The 27,808-nt window shown below is 39.0% G+C and overlaps 2 protein-coding genes across 12 annotated transcripts in view; one reads left to right on the plus strand and one right to left on the minus strand.

Annotated features, from left to right (window-relative positions):
• ABI1 (abl interactor 1) overlaps positions 1–16,670 on the plus strand; it is an 85,239-nt gene extending 68,569 nt beyond the window's left edge. For 2 of the 11 annotated variants that reach the window (XM_018057029.1, XM_018057031.1), the window contains 4 exons: positions 3,295–3,471; positions 6,423–6,509; positions 10,197–10,382; positions 14,575–16,670. In XM_018057029.1, coding sequence (XP_017912518.1) covers positions 3,295–3,471; positions 6,423–6,509; positions 10,197–10,382; positions 14,575–14,750 — 626 coding nt within the window. In that variant the 3' untranslated portion in view covers positions 14,751–16,670. The remainder of the gene's footprint in view (positions 1–3,294; positions 3,472–6,422; positions 6,510–10,196; positions 10,383–14,574) is intronic. The other 9 variants (XM_018057034.1, XM_018057035.1, XM_018057038.1 and 6 more) reach the window with 7 other exon arrangements.
• The window catches only part of PDSS1 (prenyl (decaprenyl) diphosphate synthase, subunit 1), a 39,872-nt gene continuing 28,560 nt past the window's right edge, over positions 16,497–27,808 (minus strand). The window contains exons 8-11 of the mRNA XM_018057041.1: positions 25,680–25,760; positions 25,475–25,588; positions 20,148–20,228; positions 16,497–16,949 (exon numbers count right to left, since the gene is read on the minus strand). Of these exons, the coding sequence (XP_017912530.1) occupies positions 16,809–16,949; positions 20,148–20,228; positions 25,475–25,588; positions 25,680–25,760 (417 nt within the window). The 3' untranslated portion in view covers positions 16,497–16,808. The remainder of the gene's footprint in view (positions 16,950–20,147; positions 20,229–25,474; positions 25,589–25,679; positions 25,761–27,808) is intronic.

Genomic DNA, 27,808 nt, shown 5'->3' on the forward strand with positions numbered 1-27,808 from the left:
GGTGCTGTGAAAACATTTTTATCAATAAAATACATTTAAATTGTTCCCAGGTTGAGGGAGACTGGATTGAGCATATAAGAATTCCAAATATAGACTATATAAAACCATTCAGCCTAGAAATGCACAGTAGCATTTGGGTGGAAATGGATAAAGAACTGTCTCAAATAATGGAGCTTAGGTGAAATAAAAACATCTAGCATCTTCTTTTAAAAACATTGGCACTTGTACTCAAAAGAAAAGGAAGTAATAAAAAAAGGCCCTAGTAATAGAAGTTGTTGGCAGAAAGTTCATGTGGAAAAAATAATGCCCTCAACCTAATTAATAATCAGGAAGATAGAAAATAAAAACCAGTGGATACTATTTTATAGCTACTAGATAGGTAAGCATGTCGAAGTCCCCGAGTACCAAATGTCAGTGAGGATGTGCAGTAACAGAAAGGTACATTGCTGGTGGCAGTTTATTAGTTAATATGCTCCCTTTAGAAAGTAATTTGTTGTTAGTCAAGTTGAACCAGGTTTCTTACCTTAGATTTATCAATTTAATTTCTAGATATTTCCTCTAGAGTACTGGTTCTCAAAATATAGATATGTGACTCCTGGGTGTTGCCAAAATCCTTTCTTGGCGTTTTTGAGGTTAGAATTATCTCCATAATAATACTAAGACTTGTTTGCCATTTTTATTGTCATTCTGGTACAAGGACACAGTGGAATTTTCCAGAGGCTACATAACATTTGATAGCATCATTTTTGACAGCTAAAGGAACATGTATTTGTGTATTCATGTGTTTTAAAGATAAATCAGTTTTAATTTCTAATATGGTAATTACCTATTCCTGTAACTCACTTCAATAAAAATTTTTTGAGGTTCTCTAATTTTAGAGTGGACCCTAAGACCAAAAAGTTTAACCACCACTGAATTAGAGCAGTGGCTTCTGAAATATGATTTCCAGATCAATAGCATCATTGTCGTGGGAGCTAGTTAAGAATGTAAATTCTCAGGTCCCATTCCAGACCTCCTCATTCAGAAACTGAGACTGGAGCCAAGCAGCTTGTATCACAATAGGCCCTTAAGATAAAATTCTGATCAGTGTTTGAGAACCACTGTTTTCAGAGAAACTGAGGAACCATATTTAGGAATGTTCATAATGGTGGCAAAATAATAGCAACAATCTGGATGCAATTCAAATGTCTAACAGTGGAATGGATAAGTAATTGTACTTGTGGCATGTTTGTATGTAAATAAAGCAAAAAAATGAACGATATATTGATATACTTATCAACATGAATGAATCTTAAAAAATATAAAAGGAAAACAGCAAACCAACAGAATATATAATCCTGTATAATCAAATATACAAATAATATTTATATATAAACAGATTATATGCAACCATTGTAAATAGTTATAATATACATTAGTATATGTATTATTTATATATATGTAGCATATATAATTATATATACATCAGTCAACATACCCTTTAACATTATAACTTATTTAATAATAAAATACTAAATTAAATTCTAAAATTGGCCTGGTTTGGAACTATATAAATAGCTCTATCTGGTTTTCAGTCACCAAAAAAAAAATAACCTGGATTTTATGTAGTTTTTATATAAGTCACGGAGAAGGCAACGGCACCCCACTCCAGTACTCTTGCCTGAAAAATCCCATGGACGGGGGAGCCTGGTAGGCTGCAGTCCATGGGGTCACGAACAGTCGAACACGACTGAGCGACTTCACTTTCACTTTTCACTTTTCATGCATTGGAGAAGGAAATGGCAACCCACTCCAGTGTTCTTGCCTGGAGAATCCCAGGGACGGGGGAGCCTGGTGGGCTGCCGTCTTTAGGGTCACACAGAGTCGGACACGACTGAAGTGACTTAGCAGCATATAAGTCAAAGAAATACAAAAAATAATTTTAGGATTTCTATTAAAAATGGTTAAAGGATTACCTCTTAGCTCCTTGGAAAACTTAGCTGTCCAGAATTACTCAATCTCAAAGGTATTTGAATAGACAGTTATCTTAAAAGTGTCTCTGTTTAGAAAATGAGTGTGTGGATGATTTAATTAGTGACTGCCTATGGCTTGGGAGCTCCAAAATGTTAAATATTAGCACTTCTTCTAATGAACAGCCTTTGCTGTATGATTTTTCTAGTAATTTGTATGGCCTCTAGGAGAGGTTAAATGAAATGACTGAATGAAAGGAAACCAGGATTCTGCCTTTTTATTTCTTCAGTTGTGGTTAGATGTTTGGGAGAATGATATAAATCCTGAAGTTGCCTGGAAGGTATAGTTAACTTTAGAGGCTTTGAACTTTATATTAACCTTTAAAATTTTAAACTTTGAAGATGTTGGTAAAGATGACATTGAATAAAATTTTAAGTATTGTTAATACTTTAGTTAGTTTAAATATGCTTGAAATTAAAAAAGAAAAGATTGCTTTTGATGTACTATGGGGAAAAAAAAGCCCTCCGAATATGTGGGGAAAGATAGTGGATTTTCTACCCAAAGCTGCCTTAAAATGTCCTTATTTTACAGTCTTAAAGTTTTTTTCAGTTTTATCAGTCACAGAAATTTAAGTGATAGGGTAAAGTGTGGAATTCTTAAAAGTTTGGTGATATACAACAAAGCTGACATAGGTGCTTTGAAGCTAGAAATTGTGCTTCTCTAAAAAAAAGATTCTACCATAATATGCATCGATAATAACTGCTGATACAGTAAACAGTCAAATAAATATGCTAGTAAATGTGGAAAATAAGCTTACCTGTTTAAACTTTATAATTTAAGTGGATTTGGCTGGCTAGATTCTTAGACTGTGTTTCTGTAGACTTGCCAATGAAAAAGAAGTGTACAATCCAGATACTAAGGTATTCACATCTAAAAACTAATGCTTTTCACCTCAGACTGTCATTTGGTACTTATCTTGTGGGAGAGACACAGTTGACATATAAAAACTATACATTCTGAAATAACAAAGAAAAAGATTATACATTTTATTAGCAAAATACCACTTGGGATTATGCTAAATTAAAAGGCTGAAGAATGTTTGATACTTAACTTTTGCACTTTCCACACAGTATCTGTTTTTTCTGCTTTTTTGTAAGTTTTTGTAAGTTCAGAGATAGAGCTATTCGTGTTGTATCTTTACTTTTCTCTTTATTTTGTGCTGTGGACTTTAAAAAGTGATAAAAAATGTTTCTTGCTGAGAGTCTGCTTCTCTTTGTTCTGCCATTGGAGGTTACCTGCGATGCTCAAGTTCTTTGTTGGTTGCCTTTGACTAATGCTTTCCAGCAGCCCCGGGCTCAGCTCCTGGTTCCCAGTATGGCACAATGACCAGGCAGATTTCTCGGCACAACTCTACCACTTCCTCGACATCTTCTGGTGGATACAGACGGACTCCCTCTGTGACGGCTCAGTTTTCTGCTCAGCCTCATGTTAATGGAGGTCCACTTTATTCTCAGAATTCAAGTAAGCTTGTGCTTAGCAGGCGCACGCAGCAGTGGAGCTCCTTTTGAAGGAAATTATTTTAAATTGTTCTTGCCAGTGATAGACAACAATTGAAACCGTGTTATTTCATGTTTGTTTTAAGAAGTTAGACCTTGAATCATCATTTTAAGAATAATTGCTTATCACTTTCAAAAACTTCCGATTCACTTAGTATACTGTAAATGGAACTAAAGAGGAAAAACTCTGAAATGAATTAAGCTGAAATTAAAAAATAATAGTTTGATAACAGTAAAATTAAAAATATTGTGACAATTTTTCTTTTCAGTAATTATAATAAAATTGCTGGCTATCACTTTTAAGCTTGTTAACCTATACTGAAATGAGTTCCAAACCATTAAAATCCATTCTTGATGCCTGTTTATTCTGTCTCTAATAATTATAACAGTGGGGAGGACTTTGTTTTGACAAATCCTTTCTGTTCACTTCAGATTGCACATCTCAACACTAACTGCAATCAGTGTTTAAAGGCTGTTAAGATTAGAAAATAACTTTGACGTAAAATGTGAAAAAGTTCCAGTTGCTTAGAGTGAGTAGTCATTAATTTCACTTTCCATATCAGGATGCTCAATCCAACCAGGAGAAATCTGAAATGAGCCAGTTGTTCAGTATTTGTTACTGGCTTGAAACAGTGATCACCAGACACAGACTGAAACATGCTTTCTCATGTGGTTTTTCTGGCTACTTTCTGGAGCTGCATGTTATTTTATGTTACCTAGAAAATGCTGAATACTCCATATTTACATAAGAAGTTGGGCTTTAAATTCTTTTTATTTATGATGCATGTTTTCAACAACTGTTTTAAAATAGAACTAAATTCTCTCTTTTTTTTGGTTAAATTTTAAAGACTTAATTGTGGTTATAAGCAAAAAGCCTTCTAAGAATTGAAAATCACTTTAGCAGAAATATCATAATTCACAAATAATCCCAAAATTTATATTATAGAACCCTTTTCCAGACTGAAATTTTCATCCAAGCTCCTGAGAAACTTTACCTGTTAGAATTTTACGTCATATTTCCCCTATTCTCCTTTTGGTAAAGAAAAGTAGCTGGTGGCTGAGAATCCCGCAGTTAATCTGATCATCAGTCTCACTGGTTTCATGAACCTTTAATTTTTTTTTTTTTCATATTATGCTGCATTTTTAGATCTCATCTTTGTGTTATTTTTCTTTTCTGCACTTAGACATTTACTTAGTTTATTCCGCAAATAGGGCTTCTGGTGACTCTTCACCTGATACATGTTTGTGTAGTTCTGTTTTAACACCACTTGGGTTGGTTGCTTATCCTCAAAGAAGACACGGTCATTATTGATTGTCCATATTTTTGGATATTGTAAAGCAAATTTGCCTCACACTTTAAACATATATTATCTGTTGTCAAATCAATTATCCCTCAACCTGAGTTACTGTTGGTGTTGTAGCATGTAAGTGTTTTTAGTGTTTTGATGTGCATATTCTGTGCATATGATTAGTATTGTTGCAGCATAACCTTTCTTTTCTTTATGTACTAACCAGCATGGCTAGTTACTAAGGGTTGTTTTTTTAAATTTTTAGGTTTGTGGAAGTTTTTTAAAAAAAATTTTTTTTACATTGAAAAGGTATATAATCTTTTATTAAAACTATCATATATAAATGTGTATATACTGGAACATTATATACACACATGTATATACTTCTATATACAGAGTATCAGAATGAACCAGGACTAATTTCATAGTGAATTCAATGTTGTTTTTAGCCATACAGTGAAAATGAATACATACATTGCTTTGTTGTTTATTTGTACACTGAACCTCTTTTGGATTTTTATGCTTACGAAACAATTTTTAGATTGGATTAATGGAAACAGTCTTTCAGTTAAATGATCTTTGGGAGCCGATGAATTTTCCCTGTCAATTTAGTGTCATTTCTTGGTGACTACCAGTAAACAGAATTTTGTGATATAAAAGGAAGAAGGTCCCTTGAAATATCCCTTGAAATTCAGTGAACAATAAACATGGTATATGGAGCACTCTTATTCCCTAGTAAATATAAGAGTGATGTATTTAAGATTGTCAACTTAAAAAATAATAGTAACCTTTTTTAAGGATTTTTTTTAGAGAGCTGATATAGATATATAGACTATTTAGCTACATAATGATATTATATTACTGTATATAATAAGATTATATAATCAATCATACAATTAGTTATATAATTATATAATTCTTATTTGTGTTTATTGTTAAATCATAATTTACATAAATCATGATTTTATACTATCATGTAATTATATAATATGTATTATATAATCTTATTGTAACATACATGCATGATATATTTAATAAGATTATATTATATATAATTTAGATGTATGCTATAGATACATAAGAACTGTTTTTAGAGGAAACCTATAACTAATGCATTTATTTATACATGGAATAAACAGCTATTCCATAACATTTTTGTTTTGTTTATGTGAATTCTGATTTACAGCATTACCCTAAAGCTAGACATACCTGTTAGGATTAGAGAGGTAAGGTAAACTAACAGTATCCTAGAAACCTTTGTTGGTATTTTATTCTTACCTGTCTTGTTAAAGTCTTTTCTTAGAATTCAAAATTTTCATTGCATAGAAGTGAAGGTAATGGTAAATCTAAATCTTCCCCAAACACTATAACAGTAGGATTAAAATAAATGTATATGTTTTTTAATAAAATTACCAGTTGGCTAAGCACAGCTCAGCTTTAGGTTTGTTTGTGGGAAATGAAGGTTCTGCAGGTTTTTGTTTTGTTTCTTGTTTTGTTTTGTTTCATTTACAAACTGTTCTTTGCATACTTACGTTTGTGGTCCTTGTAACTGACTTCTGCTTTTTGTTTGTTTCCTTTTCTTTCCTTTATCTGTTTTACTTCCCCCATTCTGTGTTGTCACCGCCAGTTTCTATTGCTCCACCCCCTCCCCCTATGCCTCAGTTGACTCCACAGATACCTCTCACAGGCTTCGTGGCCAGGGTGCAGGAAAACAGTAAGTTTGGAAAACCTGAGCTGTCCAAGAGTAGAGGCTGTCTCCTTCTAGCATGCATGGCTGATGAGTCATCATTTTCCTTACTTTCGTTGAGAAGCTAATCTTACCTTGAAAATAGGTGCAGATCTGTTATTGAAACTGAAGAGCACGATCTTCAGTTTTCCTCTGTGTGCATGGTTACTGACTCAGATGAATGTCACAACTGCAATTTCCTATGTATTCACATGCTCTAAAACATGAAGTCAGATCTTTGCAGATCTTAAGGAAAGCATAATCAAAGCCTCAAATTAAAATTGCGTGGAAACTACTAGCTTTCAGTAGTTTTTAGGGGAATTAGTTTTCTGTTGCCAGCAAACTCTTCAAGATGCATATTTACACTGTGAGATTAAATTTATTAGGACAGGTGGTTTATTTTATTTTCTTTGTTTTGGGTGGGTTTTTTTTTGGCATTTTCTCCTTTAGTTACAAAGTATTTTTGAAGAAAACTTTGTAGCCTTTGAAAGGTTTGTTCAAATTTTTATACATTTGAACCTATATAAAGATTTGTTATTAGGATAAACAAGGATCTGCAAGAATAAGTAAATGACATCTATGCACTCCATTTAAGTGATGATCCGTGTAGAGCCCTCTTTATGTTCTGGCCCATGACGATGATTTCTGAACAGGCAGACTTGTCACATTTTGTAGGTCTTTTTGAAGGAAGGTCAGATTGACTAGGAAATTCTTTTGAATATATGAATTAGGATAGAAGTTTTTTTTTTTAATTACCACCTGATTACTTTGACGTTCTGGGAGATACATAATCCTAACTACATGATCATAGTGAATGTTATTTGGCAAAATGGAAAATACTGCTATTATTGAATTATATTATGCCAAAAACTGAAGATGGTAAGGTGGTCTAGTACTAATTCACTTCATTTGGCTTCATCACCATGCAGATAAATCTCAGAAAGGTTTGAACAAGATGTATAACTCAAATGACCAGCCTATCTTCCAGGAGAAAACATTGTGGCAAATTCCATCCTGCAGCTTCTCCTGACCTTGTTGTGTTACTCTCCACGTTTCTTCCCTTCGTCCAGTCAAGTATTTGTTTATTCAGTGTTATATCCTAGGCTCTGGGAGGAATTTAATAGTCTAAGACAAAGTCCCCATCTTTAAGAAATGTGTGATTTAATAGACTTTGTATAAAACAGTTTCACGATGCTGAAATTTCTGAGCCTAAACCAACCTTATTATTTACATTTGGTTGGAAACTCTTACGTGTTTAAACGTAAAAATAAGCGAATCTTTTTTTTAAAAAATTAGTGAATAAAGGTAAATTGCTGGTTTTTGGTGCTCTAAGAGTTTAAAAATTGTTTGTAAAAGTTTAAAAACAAAGCCAGTTCCACCTTTGAACTGCCTTATAGCCAAGAATTTTTAGGAAATGTTTTAAAATAGCCATAATAAACATCCATATTTGGTAATCCTTTTTTTAAACAGACATTCGGTGTAATGTATATGTATGGTCTTTGCTCTAGAGGCCATGGTACTATTTCAGTTCTTCTCCCAAACTTGTGGTCTTGAGTCAGTAATTCTCTTGGTGCCACAGAATGCCTCACTTTATTTGGCATCTGTTTTCTTTGAAAGCATGTTAGGAAGATTGTTGATAAATTGGTATCAGTATATTAAATGTTTTATGAATAACATTTTCTATGTTCTTTAACATTCACTTTCTTTGACAAAGTGGTGATAATGAATGCACAGAGCAGTTAACCTATTAATAAATGTGTTTCAGTTTAAGACATGAGCATCTAAAAAAGCAGTATGTTTGCATCTGTTTATGATTAACATCAGAAAGCGTTTTTGAACTAATTATACATGGTGCTAGACAGAGTATTATGCACAGAGAATTAGATGACAAGACTCTTGGCCCAGTGTATGCAATTTGAAGATAAGCCAGTGTAAATTAACAGCAGTTGGGTATAAAGACAGTTGAATGAAAAATAGACTAGTAAGTTGTGTATAAATCAAGAGTAAATGCACTTTAATAATTCAGGCAAACATACATAATTTATTCATTAAGCCATATTAAGGATATGAGCTATGACTCTTTACTGTCAGAATGGATTCTTATGTATTTTCTTCTCATCTCAATAATATTAGCAAGCTTTATGGAGAAGGGATTGGCAGAAACAAAATGGATCCTAGCATTTGTAGGAAGAATAAACTGCACACCTGTGTGAGAGCTGTCTGAATGAGCATCAGCACACGGGACTTATTTCCTAATAGTCTTCTTCCTCACCCCAAATAGGATAAAATAGAAATCACAGAATTAAAGTGGTTGTCAGTAGGGCTCTTATGTGCATACATTTTAAATCTGGGTTCTTTGGTTATCTTCTCAGCTCACTACTGCAAATAGGGTGTGGAAAACTTTAACACTATCTTAGAATAGATGATGACCATTTTCTTTGATCATATAAATAGCCCCAGAAATTGGCAGGTGAGGTAGTATGTTGGAAATATTAGTATGTTCTAATTCTGAATTCTCTCAGATACTGGAGACTATATAATTCTTTGTATCAAAATATTTTCTTTTTTTTTTTAAAGAAATTTGTGGATCAGAAATTTAAGAATTAGTTGTGCTTCAGCTCTGAATTCGTTAATATTGGGAGCATTTGTTACCTGGTATCAAAATAATTCATTGAAACAATTCTAGCATGACATTTTTTCCATTTCACTGTTTACACCTTTATTTAAATCATACATACCACAGTCATCTAGAATTTGAGGTATGAATCGTTTTTATTGTTTTGCATGATTTGAGTTCTTTTCTGTTGTTTTTTTTTTTAAACATCTTCCTGCAGTACTATATTTTTAAAATCTTTATTGAGGATGTATTCTTAGGAAATCGGATCTTTAGGATCTAGTCTTTCCCTCATTCCATTCTTAGTTTTACAAGCAATAATACAGAAATCTTAGCTTGCTTTCTACATTTGAGAAGCTGATTACCTTTGTTTTAAGTTATGAATGCAAACATTTAAAAAATATTTAATGAGATTTTCTGCTAGCTTAAAATTATTTACCTTTAAATTTATTTTCTCTTGTTAAAATTTAAATAATAGAAAACCTACACACAGAGTCATACCTAACACCACAGCTTTTTTTTTCCCCTTGCATAAAACAAATAAAAATCAACACATATCCACTCACTAGAGATTTCTTTGAAACTAAAGGTAACTAAAAGCCAAAATCGGGGACATGAATGTGCACAATAAATGGTTATCAAACCATTAAACTAACATTCATAATGTTTACCATAGTCCAAATGACAGATATGACATAAGGCTTATTTAAGGAGAGAGGCTAACTAAAGAGTGACATTTGTTGTGACCTGAACCTTGGAATAAAGGAACTTCTTTACTCCTGTAGTCTTATTTAAAAGGAAAAAAAAAAAGACATATTGTCTCCTAACCTCTGCATTCATTAATTTGTAGTACTTCCTAATACCTTTAATTTTTAGCTCATTTTATTATTGCAAAATTATTCTTAAAAGTAGTAGAAGCTTTAACACACCAAGCTTTTATTTCTAATCTTGCATGTATTATTATAGTGCATGCTGTATATGAGATAGAGCTTCCTTAAATTCTGTTAACTTAGGAATTTCCATCTAGTCTGATTTCTGATTTCAATTGTCTGAATTTTTAGTTGCTGATAGTCCAACTCCACCACCACCACCTCCACCAGACGACATACCAATGTTTGACGACTCGCCACCTCCGCCACCTCCGCCGCCAGTGGATTATGAAGATGAGGAGGCCGCAGTAGTTCAGTATAACGACCCATATGCAGATGGGGATCCTGCTTGGGCCCCCAAGAATTATATTGAGAAAGGTAAGGTACAGGTACAGTCATCACTGAATTGCTGTAACAGGAAGGAACTAGCGATGATCGTATTTTAGAGCTGTAAAGAATACCTAGTCGAGTATGTCTCTACCTTTTGAACACCCTTATTCAGCCAAGATGATTTAGTTCCTAAACGTTTCCCAATATAAAGCAAGGATTCTTTATTTTCTATTTATTTTTTAATTGGAGTATAGTTGATTTACAGTCTTGTGTTAGTTTCTGGTGTACAGCAAAGTGATTCAGTTATATGCCTGTGTGTATGTGTGTGTATATATATGAATTCTTTTTCAGATCTCTTCCATTATAGTTTATTACAGGATATTGAATATAGCTTCCTGTGCTATACAGTAGGTCCTTGCTGTTTATATTATATATAGTCGTTTGTATCTGCTAATCCTAGACTCCGAATTTATCCCTACCCTTCCCTCTTCCCCTTTGTTAACTGTAAGTTTTTCTATGTTTGTGTGTCTCTGTTTTTCTTTAAAATTCATTTTGTATCATTTTTTTGATTTCACATATAAGTGATATCACAAAGTTTTTGTCTTTCTCTGACTACTTCCCTTAGTGAGTAAGTAGTAAGTAAGTTAAATACTCTCTGGGTCCATCCACGTTGCTGCAAATGGCATTTTAGTCTTTACTATGGCTGAGTAATATATTAAATACATATACCACATCTTTATCCCTTCATCTGGAGAGACATTTTTAATTTTTTTAATTGAAAATATAGTCTGTTGTGATTTTTCAAATGACAAATTTCCAACTTGACTGCGATTTTTAAGATGATAAACAGATAAGGCACAAAGAATGATTTACTACTAAGTTCATGTAATTAGTAAAGATTTAAAACCAAATTTCTAAGCTGTTACAATAAAAATAGAAAACTTTCATATCTAAATATTTAAAAATATATTGGGAGATATATGAGAAAAAGCCTCAATTAAGGTTTTCAGCTAGTTGATCTTGTAAATGAGAAAATAATCACCAGAATGTTGAAATTATGTAAACTCTGATGTCCAAATTCACCTGCATTATCTGACACTCACTGTAATTACTAAGTAGTAGTGGGTGGGAAGGAAACTGTTTTTTGCGAGTCTATTTGTTTTTTTGTCATCTACTTCTATGCTAATAAAATGTCTTTGTAGAGTTCTGAAAAATACCTATGTAGTTGATTACATTTGATTGCCTTTGAAATGGACTCCCTTCTGTTGGCCTCATTGGATTAACTGACCTTAAGCAAATACCTGTAGCATTCTTTCCTACCCAAGTTTTAAATATATGGTTGAAGTAAATAGGCTGTTTTCTATTTTTAAACAGTAAATATTCTACATATTACTGAGGAAGTCTTGAATGTTCTACTTCATATTTAGATTCTCATGTACCTTCAAATAGACATACGCTGTGGTTATTATGAGAATGATAAACGTGAGCAGTCTTGAATTGTGTTTTGACACATATTTTCTGGTATGGAAAAGCAAATTTAAATAACTGTGAAAATGGGACAAGTTATATTTACATAACAGATTTGGAATGATATAATGGTTAATATATTTGGTAATAGAGCAGGATTAAAGAAATCTCTTTACAAGTTGAATAAAATAATGAGTCTTAAACCAGAAGTTACCACATTTTTTAGAAAAGACCAAATAATAAACTTTTTAAGTAATCAAGGTATATTGACATATTAGTTTCAGGTGTACAACGTAATTCTTTGGTATTTGTATATATTGGCAAAATGAAATATCTTAAACTTTGCTGGTCATTCAGACTTGTCACAACTACTCAACCCCACTGTTGTAGCACAAAAGCAGTCGTTGAGAATCCCCTGGTGGTCCAGTGGTTAGGACTTCACGCTTCCAGGCTGAGGGCCCGGGTTCAATCCCTGGTTGGGGAACTGAGATCCCAAAAGCCATGCAGCACAACCAAAGGGGGGAAAACAAAACAAGCAGTTGTAGACAGAACACAAGTGAGGATGTGGCTGTGCCCCAGTAAAATTTATTGACCGAAAGGCTTTGGTTTGAACTTGGTCATGGGCCATTGTTTATGGACTCCTGGTCTTAATCAGAAAGTTGATATTTAGTAGGGTTATATTTAAAGTCACCTTTATAAGTCACAAGATGATTAAAACCAGGTTTAACAGGGTTTCAATTGAATGTGTTAGTCCAACAGTATGACATGACTATTGCAGAAGCCAGATTCAGTCACTTACATTAGACTAATAGTATGTTTACTTTTGAGGACGATATTCAGGAGGCTGAAATACTTAAGACAGTGTATCTATAACAAGTTAAAAGCATTGTTTCTAAGTTGAGGAAAAAGATGATTTCAGAGGGACTAGATAGCTATCTTCAAATTTTTATCATGTAGACAGATGTAGGGGTTTCCCTGGTGCCTCACATCTGCCTGCAATGCAGGGGACACGTTTGATCCCTGGGTCTGGAGGTGGCATGGCAGCCCACTCCAGTATTCTTGCCTGGGAAATCCCATGGACAGAGGAGCCTGGCAGGCTGCAAAGCGTTCATAGGGTCACAGAGTTGGACACGACTGAAGTGACTTAGCACGCATGCATTCATGACAGATGTAGATGAGAATATTAGGTTTCTAGTCCCACAGAACCCTACAGTGAGTATATAGAGAAGGGAGAGCTCAGCACTTTCTGTGGACTAGGATCCTACAGGCTAGGATGGACGTGCACTGTTAATGGTTTAATACTCAGCAGTGAGAACTGTTATATGAGAATATACGCATTGGGGAAGGGGAGGTGAGGGGTGACTGAGTTTCATTTACAGAGGGGATTTGGCAAATAGAAACAGTTAGTTGGGTGCAGTGTTTTTATCAGCTCTTAGTATAAGTGGAACTAAGAACATGAGGAAATACTATTTTAATTTTGCTGAATGACTTTGAGGATATCAGGCATTGTCATGATCAGTTTAAAACTCATCTATACCACTAAAAATGTGACAGAATGCAAAAGAAAATGTTTGTTCCTAGCAGTCATTTGGTTTTCTTGGGTGGTTATTTAGCCAAAAATACCAGGATAATTAATGTTATTTATTCTGTATGTTTTGGAGTTTTGAAACTGGGCATGTTAAGTGAGCCTGTGATTACAACACTGTGATTTCACTGCAGGATTAAAATGGAGGAAAATGTACTTGTTGAGTTTACTTCATATACTGTTTTGTAAAGGGGAAAAAAAAAAGATTGCCTGTTTTACTCTATCAAATGATGCTGTGGATCAGTACTTTGGGTCTTTTCCTTATTGTAATTTACTGATTCAGAATAGTTATGGAGCATAGCCACCTTTCTTAAGGAAATAATGAGTTCCAGAATATCTTAAATGTCTTAAAAATCCTCTTTTAAGAAAAAGATTACATGAGGTAATGAAAAAAATTTTGTATGACATACTGTTTCACATATATTGGAAAATTGCATATTCTAGAATGATCATGTTATAAAGCCAGAAAGAAGGAAGACTTAAAATAATAAACCAGTGGTTTGGAAAGCTAGTGAGTTTTTGATGCCTTTCCTTTGCACAACACCATTTGCAAAGGAAATGGATATTTTGTACTCAGCATGATCATAGATAACTCAATAAATAGCAAAAATGTTCTCTTAAGTCTTATGTGAGTCTTTACTTACCTATTTCTCCTTTAAAAATAAAGAAAAATTCTTGCTGACCTCTAAGGTATATAAATATATATATCTAGGTATAGCCCCATAAATTATATGAACATATGAGTATTTTTCTGGGATGAGTAGGATGAGATTTACTTCACAATATATATATATATATTTAAATTAGCTTGGGTTGTTAGGTTTACTGATTGGCTCTGCAGCTTTACTCAATAGTTACTTTGATAAATGGTGCTTTGCATATGGTTGGCACTTAGTAGATATTTGAACAAATGAACTGAAACATGTAATAAACCCTAAAATTCAGAGACCTTTCCTAAATAGGTTTGTAGAAACTCTTGACTTCTCAAGTTGTCGGTTTGGCCTGAAGGTCAAGCTAGTAATTTAGGCACACAGTTGGCTACTTGACCTACCTGGATATAGAGATTTAAGAATTAAGAGTATTCATAAAAAGGCTGGGTTTGCATACTATTCGTTGGCGTTACATTTAAAAATGCAATTAAACGTAGGATATAACGCACTCACACGATCTTCCGATTCTCCTCCACAGTTGTGGCAATATACGATTATACAAAAGACAAGGATGATGAGCTGTCATTTATGGAGGGTGCAATCATCTATGTAATAAAGAAGAATGACGATGGCTGGTATGAAGGAGTCTGCAATCGAGTGACTGGTCTGTTCCCAGGAAACTATGTGGAATCAATCATGCACTATACTGATTAAGTTTTTGCTTTTAAAGTAGATTCTTATTATCACTCAGTCATACTGTGGGACTATTATGGTTAACAGAATTGTCTTAAAATGTTTAAAAATGTGCCCATATTTTCAGAACATGCTGTTTTATTGGTATAATTGAATGTCTACTTATAAGCATAAATCTCTGAGGCAGTTTGTGGATTGCTGAGCAGCATTCTACACGAGGCTGCCTGTCACAGATTATGCTTACATACTTACACATTGTTAACTTGCTGACCAGCCTAAATATTCTGGGGGTGTGGGTCTATTTAATAAATCGTGATTCAGATCGTGCCATCACATGTCTCAGTGCAGCATGGTTACTAACGCTCTGTCAGACTAATACTAAAAATCAGAAAACTTAAATGCTGGTGCTGGTCATACTTTTTGTTTAGACTCTCTCATTCTTGAAATATACTGTTTGTTTAAAGCATGCATACAAATTTATGTATTGAAATATACTTTAAAAAAATCCAAGATGCTTCCAATTTGTGTAATACTTGGAGTACTCGTACTTAGGTCTCTTGAAATGAACTGAGTCTAAGTTCTCCACGTAAAACAAAAACAAAGGGTTACCTGTAATGTTGTAATTTGTACCTAAGTTTTTAAATCAGTGAATTTGCATTATAAATTTTTTCCATTCATAAATACGTAAGTGAACCAAAGGTTTTTTGTCCTTTCCTTCACTGGTTTGCTTTAAAAATAATGATAAATAAAAGATACTGATTTATTGCAGAATTATGGTTCTATTTTCTCAATATATTAACTTGGGAAAAAATTTAGCCTTATCTCAACCTATCCCAATAGCAGTGGCTGATTTTTGCAGATTTAAAATCAGAGATGGTTATTTACAAGTCAGTCTACTGAATTCCTTTTCTAAAGTAGCTTTTTCAAAGCTAAGATAATGTGTCAAAGTGCACATGCTGTAGGTGAGATTCTTAAGGACTGCTCCAGGTCCTCTGGTTTTCCAGTGGACTGTCATATACTGATTCAATGATAGGAAATGCTAATTATCTTTTACATATTTTTTTTTTGGTAGAAGTGAATGCAGTGGATTTTTGAATAGACACTGTTTAACCCATTACCTGGCACTTGCAACATAAAAAGATTTTAAATATAAAGTAATTGGGGGGAAAAGGTGCGCCATGTATTAATCATTGGACAGGGATATACCTGGCCAACAGATCTGTGCTGTCTTTTGACATAATTGAAATGCAACATGTGCACTTTGTGTGTCTCCCCTTAAGGGAGGGTTCGAGGGGTGTTTCTCATCTTGTATAATTCTCTGTTGCCTAGGACATTGAAGTAGAGCACTCAATCGTGGGTTTCTGTGTTTCAATAATTTGTTTGGATTTCTAGTTATGTACTACTGGGCGTTTCAGACTTACAACAGTATAGTAAATGGTAAGACTAGTGCAAGATGTTTATTTCTGAAAATTAAAGGCCATTATTGCTACCAAATCAATGTGACTGTTGTATACGCATTTTGCCTTTGTTAATCTTAAACACGATTTCAGTATCACTGGTGATCAGCTACCTTCTTCATTTTTTTCAAGTGGACTGTTCTCTTAATTTTGTATATAACCTGTTGTCTAAATTTTATGTACAGTCTTTTATAATAAACCATTCTCCTGTATGAAATTTTGGATACTGTTAAAATCTAACTAATGTGGACTGAAATGTAGACTTCAGTTTTATGATCTTTACTCCTATGGTGAAACAAGATAAACCATATGAATTTTAACATTGATTATTTATTTGTGTAATGGCTTTACATGTGGCTACTATAACTGTGTAAACAATACCACATATAACCATCAAGATACCTCGATTAGAGTTTACAGGACTAGAATGACAGATTCAGATGGTTTAAATACATTTAAAAAGTTTTCTGAAAAACTTTGCCAATAAAAAAAAGTCCCATTAATAAGGAAATGATCTTTTTAAATGGTTTTTTTGGTTATCTGCACATGAAGTAAAGTATATTCCACAGAATTCTTGAGGCACAATCTGGTAAAATAGCTGCCAGAAATCCAGAAAGAGGGGTCATTTGTCTCTTGAGAGCACAATCTCTGAAAGCTGTATGAGGGCGTCTCTTTCTGGGGATGGTCGAAGTTTACTGATCTCTCTCACCGCTTTGTGGCAGTACCGCTGGGCGAGGTAGGTTGTCTGCTGCACACCGTCACTCTACCGGACGTGGAACAAAATACAACAGAACAGATGCATGTCAGCCACTGGGATCAGCTCTTTAAATTCCTGCTACAATGAGTTAAAACATACTCTTGAGATCTGATTAAGAGCTGGACGTTGCTTCTAATGTTCTCTGTCTCTCTCCCCCTTTCCTCAGACTGAAGCACATTTTTATTCTATTAGCATGGCAAGCAGTGAGCTCATTAATACCAAGTGGCCATCTATTTCCCCCGTTTTTCATTTAAGTATTAGTTTTTAAGTTATACATACATTAAAATTTATGCGATTAAATTCTAAGTGCAACTTAACACAATACATTCATAATATAGAAGAGCTTACAATGAAAATCAACAGCTTCTTCTTCCAAAGGCACCAGTTTGTTGGTTCTGATTATCTGTTGCCTTTCTGTTAAGACGGGTTTGAGCCCAGCCGTACTGCCTCCCAGCTTGACCAGACCGTTTGTCTTCAGTTCTTCTATTGATCACTGTTGTCATCACGTAGCGTCAACTTCTGACGCCATCTCGTCTGAGATGAGGAAACCACTGCTCCTTCTCTTTCCTGTCTTTACACTATAGAGATCTGCATTCCATTTTGTAACCATGTTTTTATGTTGGTTCTTTCAAAAAGCTAAACATTAATAAAATTACTATACTTACTATTTCTATTATGTCAGAATGTTTATGGCAGAATCAAGACATATAGTTGATTTTATTTTCTTCTGCACGGTTCCCTGTCATTCAGAACAACGTATCTGTAGCATCATGATTGAAAGGACTCAGATTTTCTTTACCAAGTGTTTCAAAATATGACACATTTTAGACACAAAAATTCTCAACAAGATACTACCAAACTGAATTTGACAACCCATTAACAGGTTTGTACATCATGACCAAGTGAGATTTATCCCAGGGATGCAAGGATTCTTCAGTATATGCAATTCAATCAGTGTGACACACCATATGAACAAACTGAAGAATGAAAACGATATGATCATCTCTAATAGATGCAGAAAAAGCTTTTGACAAAATTGACAGACAAAAACTACAGAAGGTGGGCATAGAGGGAACCTACCTCAACATAAAGGCCACCTATGATAAGCCACCAGCAAACAACATTCTCCTTGGTGAAAAACAAAGCATTTCTGCCAAGATCAGGAACAGGACAAGGATGTCCACTCACTGCTATTACTCAACAGTGATTGCCTCGCACAGAAAAGTAAAACCGTCATTGTCTGTAGATGATATACTATACGTCAGTCAGTTCAGTTCAGTCAGTCAGTCTTGTCTAACTTTTTGTGGCCCCATGGACTGCAGCAGGCTTCCCTGTCCATCACCAACTTGTGGAGTTTATTCAAACTCGTTTCCATTGGGTTGGTGATCCCATCTAACCATCTCATCCTCTGTCGTCCCCTTCTCTTGCCTTCAATCCTTCCCAGCATCAGGGTCTTTTCAAATGAGTCAGTTCTTCGCATCAGGTGGCCAAAGTACTGGTTTCAACTTCAGCATCAGTCCTTCCAGTAAATATTCAGGACTGATTTCTTTTAGGATGGACTGGTTCGATGTCCTTGTTGTCCAAGGCACTCTCTCAAGAGGCTTCTCCAACACCACAGTTCGAAAGCATCAATTCTTCAGCGCTCAGCTTTCTTTACAGTCCAACTCTCACATTCATACATGACTACTGGAAAAACCATAGCTTTGACTAGATAGACCTTTGTTGGTAAAGTAATGTATCTGCTTTTTAATATGCTGTCTAGGTTGGTCATAACTTTTCTTCCAAGGGGAAAGTGTCTTTTAATTTCATGGCTGCAGTCACCATCTGCAGTGATGTGTTTGCCAGGAAGTGATGGGACCAGATGCCATGATCTTAGTTTTCTGAATGCTGAGTTTTAAGCCAACTTTTTCGCTCTCCTATTTCATCAAGAGGCTCTTTAGTTGTTCTTCACTTTCTGCCATAAAGGTGGTGTCATCTGCATATCTGAGGTTATTGTCATTTCTCCTGGCAATCTTGACTCCAGCTTGTGCTTCATCCAGCCCAGCATTTCTCATTATGTACTCTGCATATAATTTAAATGAGCAGGGTGACAACATATAGCCTTGATGTACTCCTTCCCCTATTTGGAACCAGTCTGCTTTTCCATGTCCGGTTCTAACTTTTGCTTCTTGACCTGCATACAGGTTTCTTAGGAGACAGGTCAGGTGGCCTGGTACTCCCATCTCTTAAGAATTTTCCACTGTTTGTTGTGATCCACACAGTCAAAGGCTTTGGCATAGTCAATAAAGCAGAAGTAGATGTTTTTCTGGAACTCTCTTGCTTTTTCGATGATACTACACATAGAAAATCCTCAATATGCCACCAGAAAAATTGCTAGAGCTAATCAGTGAAGTGTAGTAAAGCTGCACGACACAAAATACACAGAAATCTCTTGCATTCCTATACACTAACAATGACAGATCAGAAAGAGAAATTAAGGAAACAGTCCCATTTACCAGTGGAACAAAAAGGATAAAATGCCTAGGAATAAGCCTACATAAGGCGGCAAAAGAACTGTATGCAGGAAACGAAGATACTAATGAAAGACAACATGAACAGAGGGAGAGACCATGCTCTCGAAAGAATATTGTCAAAAGGACTTTTGTTACCCGAGGCAAGCTATAGATTCAGTGCAATCCCTATCAAATTACCAACAATGGTGTTTTTCATAAAATTGGAACAAAAGATTTTACAATTTGTATGGAAACACAGAAGACCCTGAATAACCAAAACTGCCTTAAGGAAAATAAAGCTGGAGGAATCAGGCTCCCTGACTTCAGACTGCACCTACTCTACAGCTACAGTAATCAAGACAGTGTGATACTGGCATGAAAGCAAACGCACCTGTGGCCACCTCATCTGACGGAAGAGGTGAGACCACACAGTCATTTTCAGTCTCTTCAGTGAGCAGTGCTGGGAAAACTGGACAGCCTCATGTCAAACGAAATTAGGAAGGACACTCCTAACACCACACACAAAAATAAACTCAGAATGGATTAAAGACCTGAACATAGGCCAGACACAATAAAACTCTTGGAGGAAAACACAGAACACTCCCTGACCAAACTTGGGCTTGTGTCTAAAATTTGTTACATTTGGTCACCAAAGAGCTCTTCCGCTGCACCATACCTACTGCTGCCGCTCTTCCTCTTGAAATCGTCTCACCTGTAATACGTACTGTCGTGCTCTGTCCACGTCTCCTGGTGAACTGAACCGTCTCATTATCATAGCATTCATTTCTGGGAACTAACCAGAGAGAAAACCTATTTAGAGCCCTTGGGAGAAATCAAATGTTAAAGCATCAGTTTCTAAGAACAGGTTGAAAAAAAAAAAAAAAGGTGATCAACGGTTTAAATGATGGGGGTGGGGGGGCAGCAAGCTGTAGCCAATTACAGCAGCAGAGTGAAGAGGACGCCTCCTTCCAGGCCCGGCGACGAGCCACGCGCAGAGAGGTGCCTCAACCTGTGCTCGCTCTGCCGCGTGTTCTCTGCTGGGTCCAACGCTGAGTGAGAGAGGAGGAGCCGGCGTGCACCCCGACACCTGCTGCTTCCCTCAGGGTCTCAAACTGTCGGCTGCCCAAGTCACTGGGGGCCCACTGGGCCTCTCCCCTGAGGTTTATGACTCAGCAGCCATGGGGCCCAAGGGTGCCCTTCTAGTGCATTCCCAGGGGATGCCAGTCCTGCCTACAAACTGAAAATCAAATCACCGGCCTAAGATGAGGGTGAGCCTTGTGCTTTTAGTCCTAAGCTGCATCTCACTTGAGAGAGACACCAAGGTCTCTGAGCAGAGGGAGTCCCAGGAAAAGCCCAGCTCGTGGACGGGACCGGGGCAGCACTGCTAGACACCCACCGGCCCTGCAGTCAGCTGGGGAGGCTTCCGGTGCAGCTGCCCGGATCTGCTCCCTAAGGTTCTGACTCGGCTTGGGGTTTGGCCCCGGCGTCATATTTTAAAAACTCTTCGGGCATTTCTAATATGCAGCCAAGGTTGAGAACCATGGAGTTAGAGGAGACTGAGATAGAAGCGGCAGTCAGGTTACTGGAGTGAATTCTAAACACCAGTCTAGGCTGACAGCAGTTAAAAGGAAAACGAAAAAACAGGTCCAAGGTGCAATGAAGAGAAAATCTGTCCTGTAGTACTTAGCAACCAGGTAAGGTACTGTCACCATGAACAGAACCTGGAAGCCAAGACACCAAATCATTTCCTCTAGACTCAAGCTCAAAGCCTGCTGCTGCCGCAGCTGAGCTACTCTGCCTCCTCGTCTATGTTAGGGAGGAGCCAAGCTACATGACAGAAATCTGTTCTAAGAGCTTATAGTCCGTGAAATGAGGTTACAAGGTGTGTGGTTCTGGCCAGGCAGTGCTCAGGGCAGTGGCCAGTGCTGCCCTGGCAGGGCGCCTGGGGGACGAAGTCAGCTTTGTCCTGGCACCACCATGGTGTTAGTAATCCTGGAAAGGAAAATAGGTCACACAGAAAAATCTCAACGATGGCAGCAAATGACGAATGAAGAATGTTCCTTTCAGAACAAAGTACGTGTCCAGACAAAGGAGAGGCTGCTGATAACCTGCTTATGAAATGTAAAGAGCGTCAACTGGTTAGTTCTTAAATGAAAACCAGTGATTAGTTTCAGGGACTGGTCTTTTAAGAATAAAAATTGTAAGTTCCATGGGAAAGCTCCTATCAGTTTTAGTGCTAAGAGTCAAACCAAGTAGGCCTGGGTCTCAGTTACTTACCACCACATTTCACAACTGGATTTCTAGAAGGCTGCGCATCCTCTAAGCTAATGTGATAGTGGTCCGGCAACTGGTAAAACTGCCTTTTTTAGGGGAGATGAGCATTTTCCTGCAGTACCAACAACTGGAGTAAAATGTGCTGACTGGGTTTCTCTTGATTCCTTTTACTATAAAAAGGACTGAGAAAGCAAAATTGGGGGAAAAAATTTTTTTTTCCATTGAGTGTTGACTACATCTTTCCTTTGAAGCATGAAGTATGTGCAGTTTTAATATGCAAATATCAGACTCTTCCCCTAGGCGTTCCTGTTCCAGAAACTTGTGAGAAGAAATGAGAAGTGCATCACGCGGGAGGAGCTGTGGCCTGCCTGCAGACGTACTGAGAAGCAGGAAAGTTCTTGTTGCCTTTGGGCTCTGATTTTAAGAGGGATGTCACCTGTGGCCAAAATCAGAGTCTGACTGTGAAGTCTGTCCATAAACTAATGACAAAAGGTGGTCGGTAAACTGTGGTGAGCTTGTTACTCAAGCAAAACTTGGGGGTGACTCAGGCGGCAACGCTCACAATAGCAGAAGCCCGTGCAGCTGGTGCGGGGCTGGTGGCGGTGCTGTCGGCAGTTGGAAGCATGACTACGGGCTGACATTTAAGTCTGCTGACTGATCACAGAAGGAAGAGATACAGAAGAAGGAAGGAGAGAGCTTTTCAAGGGTATTTGGGAACAAATATAATCTCACCAAAAAAGAAAACAACTTCCATTTGGTTTCTGAAGATGCTGAAATCCAACCTCTGTTCTTTAAAGATTTTAACGTTAAGGTTTGTGTTTTTTATAGCTAGTAGAGTATGTGTACACATACACATGGGAGCATGCTGTCATCTCTGGGACTTCCCCAGAAATGTGGAAGATTTTCTTAAATTCCCAGTTGACCAAAAAACCCCTTCAGAGAGATTTCAGACATAGTGAGTTCCAAATAGAAGGGGTTTCTATCAACAAAAACCCAACTGTAAGACAAGTCAGCATGCTAGATGAAAGAGAAGAGTGGTCTCCCAAGGTTGCTTGTCCTGGTGCAATGAAACAATGTTCTTAAGTGGAAAAATTCAAAGAATAATTAATCTGCAAACAAACAAAACACACCTACCTATGGAAAAAGACGACATGCATCTTGGAATTACTTCACTAAATGGGCAAACAGCGAAGGCTGACACAGACTCCTGAGTGTCTTCAGAGCCTTTCCAGCATGGGAGAAGCCAGTTCCCTGCTCTGGGTGGCCTCTGGGGACTCAGACGGGCCCTCTGGATACCAGCACTAATCCCCACAGGCAGCAGCAGTAATACTGAGCATGTGGGGACACGACACTGGTCTAAGAGCATGCAAAGTGTTTAACCACCTGCTGTACCATTTACCCGAGGTTTCATTCTGGCCAAGTTTGAGCATCACTTTCTTATTTGTAGAAGGGACATACTACCTCCCCACAGAGGAGCTGTGAGATCAGAGGTTAAGAGCAATGCGTTTGCCTTCAGTGGAGATACTGCACAGTCTCATGTTATAGAACTTGTTTTATCCCAAGTCATTTTTAGCCCCACAAACCTTGACAAATTTCTGACCAAGAATCTTAATTTTTGACAGTGGGAACTAGTAGAACCTAGACGTGATGTTTTATTTGAAAAGAACTACTAACCGTAAGCCCGTGCACCACAAGACAGAACAATCAGTCTGCTTAGGAAACAAGTCCTGTCTGGAGCGTCATCCTGCTCGGCCTCACTCCAAAGGCCGTGCCTTTTAACTCCTTTTCTGGGCGGGTGGGAGAAGCCTGGCCAGTGAGGGTGAGTGTGTGCCTCGCAATGCTGGGTGTGCCAGTGAGACAGAACTGTGCTTTCGTACACTGCATGCTTTTGTTTGTCCCTTTTCCTTTTTTAAAAAAACCATCACTTCTTAATCTTTTGTAGACAACTGACAAGTCAACCTGTGGGAGTGGTCCACTGCCCTCCGACGTCACCCCCTCCATATCTGCAGGCAGAATTAGTGATACTCCTTTGAGTAAATGTGTTTCTTCTGAAATACATTCATGGTCAAACACAATCAGAAGAGGCAAACATTCTCCATCCTAAGGCTGAAGTGGGACCCTACTGTTTACTTGAGTCCCAGGGGCTCAGGACAGTTACATAGACTTGGGCAGACTTCTCACAGCACAGCCCTCTGAGGCTTTCAGCAGACTGCAGGCTTCTTCAGGGAGACACGCGTTCCCCAGGCATCCTGTTAACCCGGGGACTGGGGGCAGCAGCTCAGAGTGCCAGGCCCAGCTTGTGGCTCCTCACCCTCGTTTTCCTCACCAGGGCCCAGGAAGGAGCCTCGGGTCTGCAGCCAGTGCCACCTCTTTCTAATCAGAGGCCTTACATGGACGTGGCTCGTGAATCCTCTGCTTTTTTGTGAGCTCATGGTTAAAAAAATAAGTCCGTCACTCACGCTTTAATGCACACAAGGTAATTTGACAGATTTTTGTCAGAATGTGTCGCTCTGACTTCTGGCTGGGCAAGTCAGAAGAAAGGAGCCACTCCTAGCAGACCTCACACTTCTCACCTCTGCCTCAGCATCCCGAGAGGCCACCCAGAGCCTGTCCCCAGCACCTCTGTCCCCAGCCTCGCTCTTCCGTCCCCTGCTGCCCCCAGGTACCCGCCTTCTCTGAGTATCACCCTGTTTATGGCTACAAGATAAGACTCTGTTTTCTTACACCAGAAACTGAGCAAAAGCAAGGTCACTGGTTTTTGGAATATCAAAATGGATCCAATTTGCAAAAATCTGACCATAAGGGAAAAAAAAAAATGGAACCATTGAGGTCTATGGTAAACATGATTTATCTTTGTAAATTCTGAGAGAAATGGAGGCAAAATTTTCAGCGTCTGCTGAAGATACAAGTTACAACATTCTGGACCAAAGAGCTAATTCTAAATTTCACAGCCTGGTGATGAACATTTAGCTTTGCTAAATAATGAATTAAATACGAAGATGAAAAACTATTAGAAAGAAGTCCAAATACCAGCTTAATGTCCTACTTCTTTCAAAGAGCATTTGGCAAGCCAGAAGCAGCGTGGCCAGGGACCAGAGCAGGATCTGGAAGGGTCCGCCCTGCGAGTCACCGAGGCTTCAAAGCTTCCAGTTTTCCATGCATATTAAGGGGAAGATGATGGTAGCTTTACTTCCTTGCTTAATGGACAGCCCCTCAGTCTGGACAAAGAAGAAACTGTGGTCCCAGTGCATCCCTCTGCTCTTGACATTTTTGAGGCAATGGCAGAGGCTCACTAAGAGCAGCCAACAGTCCCGTTAAATTTCTAGAACCGGAAAATTACTCCTGCTGGGGGCCTCCCTGTGCCTGTTTAAGGGGCTCTGATATACGAAGTCCAGCCCTATAATGGAGATGTGGAAACGACCCACCCTGTCAGTGCCCAAGAACACAGAAGTGATCGCAGCGCCTCCTTAAATGCACAAGGCACTTAATGCACACAGTATCTCCATGAATGTCGTCTCAGGTAACCCTTACAGTGGCCCTGGAAGGAAGCTTATAATCTTCTCCATGTTACAGGCAAGGAACCAGAGTTCAGAGGCAAGAATGACTGGCTTGGATGCTTCAGTCCTATACTTGGGATCACATCTAGAACTCTGGTCTATTAGAAACGCTCCCACTTCATCTAACCTTCCCATCAGCTGTGCCTGGCAGGTACCAGTCCCACAGGGCCTCCCGGAAGTGTGTCCCAGGGAAGTGCATAAAACCTACCTGCTGACAAGCAAATAAGACAGGGCCAGTGGCTAACCCGAGCTTCAGGTCGGCTGAGGTCGGTTTGCCCATCTGGTCAGAACACGAGGTGAAGTCCAGGACGTCGTCTATCAGCTGGAGAACAAAGGGCTGTCACAGCCCCGCCACACCGGTGTCCCCACCGCCCTGCCCGCTGGACCGCACCCCTCCAGAGCAGTAGACCAACCTGAAAAGCGATGCCCACGTTCTTCCCGTACTCAAAGGCAATCTCATGCACTGCTGGGTCAGGGCATCCCAGGACAGAGACCTGAAACAGAGGATCCCAAGGTAAGCTGCTGGAGGGCAGAGGCAGGGGGGCGGCCCCATGGGGATTCGCACCTCCTCCTCCTCAGGAAAGGGGCCATGAGCTGGGTGTGCAGCCAGGAGAGACTGTTCTCAGGAGACCAATCACAGACAGGGTACCTGTGTGTCTGACCTGTGGAATAAAGGACTTCAGTCTCAGACTGTTTTCTTAAATTTCAAGAAGACTCGCCTTTCCCACCTCCTTTCACTAGACAGGCCATCTTTCCCACCGCTTAGGGAAAAAAGAGATAGGACTAGACCAGTTCTGCAATGCGGGAGATCTGGGTTCGATCCCTGGGATGGGAAGATCCCCTGGAGAAGGGAAAGGCTACCCACTCCAGTATTCTGGTCTGGAAAATTCCATGGACAGTCCATGGGGTCGCAGAGTTGGACACAACTCAGCGAATTTTGAAAGAAAAAAAAAAAAAGACCAGTCCTGCTAGTCAGTCTCTCTGCCGTGCACACCAAACAGACTGCAGTGTCTGAGATGCTGTCTTCCAGCGCCTGCAACCCTCGCCCAACTGTTGGCATTTTTATTTTTCTACTGACTTGCCCTTGCTTTATAAGTAGAGATCTGATCTAATCACACACAGGATGCGGTCATACTTCATTTCCCTATTTGTAGTCCTTATAATCATTTTTGGTGATTTCACTTGATTCTGAAAAGCTGTTTTTTCTTGGTGTCTGTTAACAGCCTCAAGCCTCATGCTTCAGACACAGGTATGGTTCTTCCGTTACCTAAGGACTGTCCCCGGTCCTACTGTTTCCCTGTTTCTCTCACAAGAAGTCAGGTAACTGTATAAACGCTTTTTCCCCCGTTCAGTGAGGGAATAGGACTTCTAAGTCTTCTGTAAAACTCGAAAAGCCTGGCTGGCGCTGGTCACTCAGCACTTTTCCCGCTGCTCTGCTAAGCATGCAAAGCAGGCCTGGCCACACTTCAGAGGATGGGGGTGGGGTGGGGGAGAACACTCCTCCAGGGGAGAGAGGGCCTGGACTGGCCCCGAGAGCCAGACAGAGCTCTTCCGGGCCTCCTGTCTGACCTCAGCCCACACCTTCATCGGCCTCTGGGGACATGGGGGACCCTGCTGGGCACAGGCAGGTGGGCGCCACGGTGAGCCTGGGGGGCTGTGCTTCTGCCCCTCAGTTAGCACGTGACCTTCGTGATCCTGTCTGTGCTTCAGTTTCCTCGTCTGTAAAACCAAGGCTCACAAGTACCTACAGCAGAGGCTGGAAGGAGGACACGAGACGCCACCCATGCTCTCTGCACACCGCAGGCGTCTAGCTGTAACCCCGAGCATCTGCCGAGACTGTGAGCAGCCCTCCTCCCCGACTGCTGTGCCTACAGGAGCCGGGGAGTGTCCCAGTCTGCTGCTGTGAAAGAAGTCAAAAAATGCATCACCTGGCTGAGAGAACAAGTGCGTAGCCAGGCTCGGGCAGCCTGGGACACGCTGAGCCCAGAAGACAGACATCCCCTTTCTCGACAGAAATGACTCGTAAAGCAGTTCTGTAGAGGGCGATGCGACTTCCTATGCGCAAAGCAGCACAGAAATACAAACTTCCTTCCTGAGAAGTTGAAGATTTTTAAAAACGCCATTCTATTTCTGAACTCAGTGGATGACAATGTCTGGAGTGCACACGATATGCACTGTGCACCACCCTAGATCTCACAGCAGCCCACAGATGCCTCTTCTGGGGCTGGTGACGGTAAAAGCCAGCAGCCACCGAGCACTCTGCCGGGCGCTATCCTGAGATTTCTCACGTTGCCACTCACTGAGGAGGCCGGCGCCGAGACACAGCGGGGACCAGGTGTCACAGGATGAGGAGATGGCGAAATCAGGACCGAACCCGGGCAGTCTGCCTCAGAGACTGGTCCCGATCACGCGGGACCTTTAATGGGCCTCAAAGTAGAGAGGCCGGTCATGGCGCTCAGGAAGCAGAGAGCCCCGAGTCCGCCTCGCCGCCCCCCCAAAGCCAGGCAATAAAGGGACACTGCTGCTCAGATTTCCCCACGAC

The sequence above is a fragment of the Capra hircus genome, chromosome 13 (assembly GCF_001704415.2).
Source record: "Capra hircus breed San Clemente chromosome 13, ASM170441v1, whole genome shotgun sequence".
NCBI lineage: Eukaryota > Metazoa > Chordata > Mammalia > Artiodactyla > Bovidae > Capra > Capra hircus.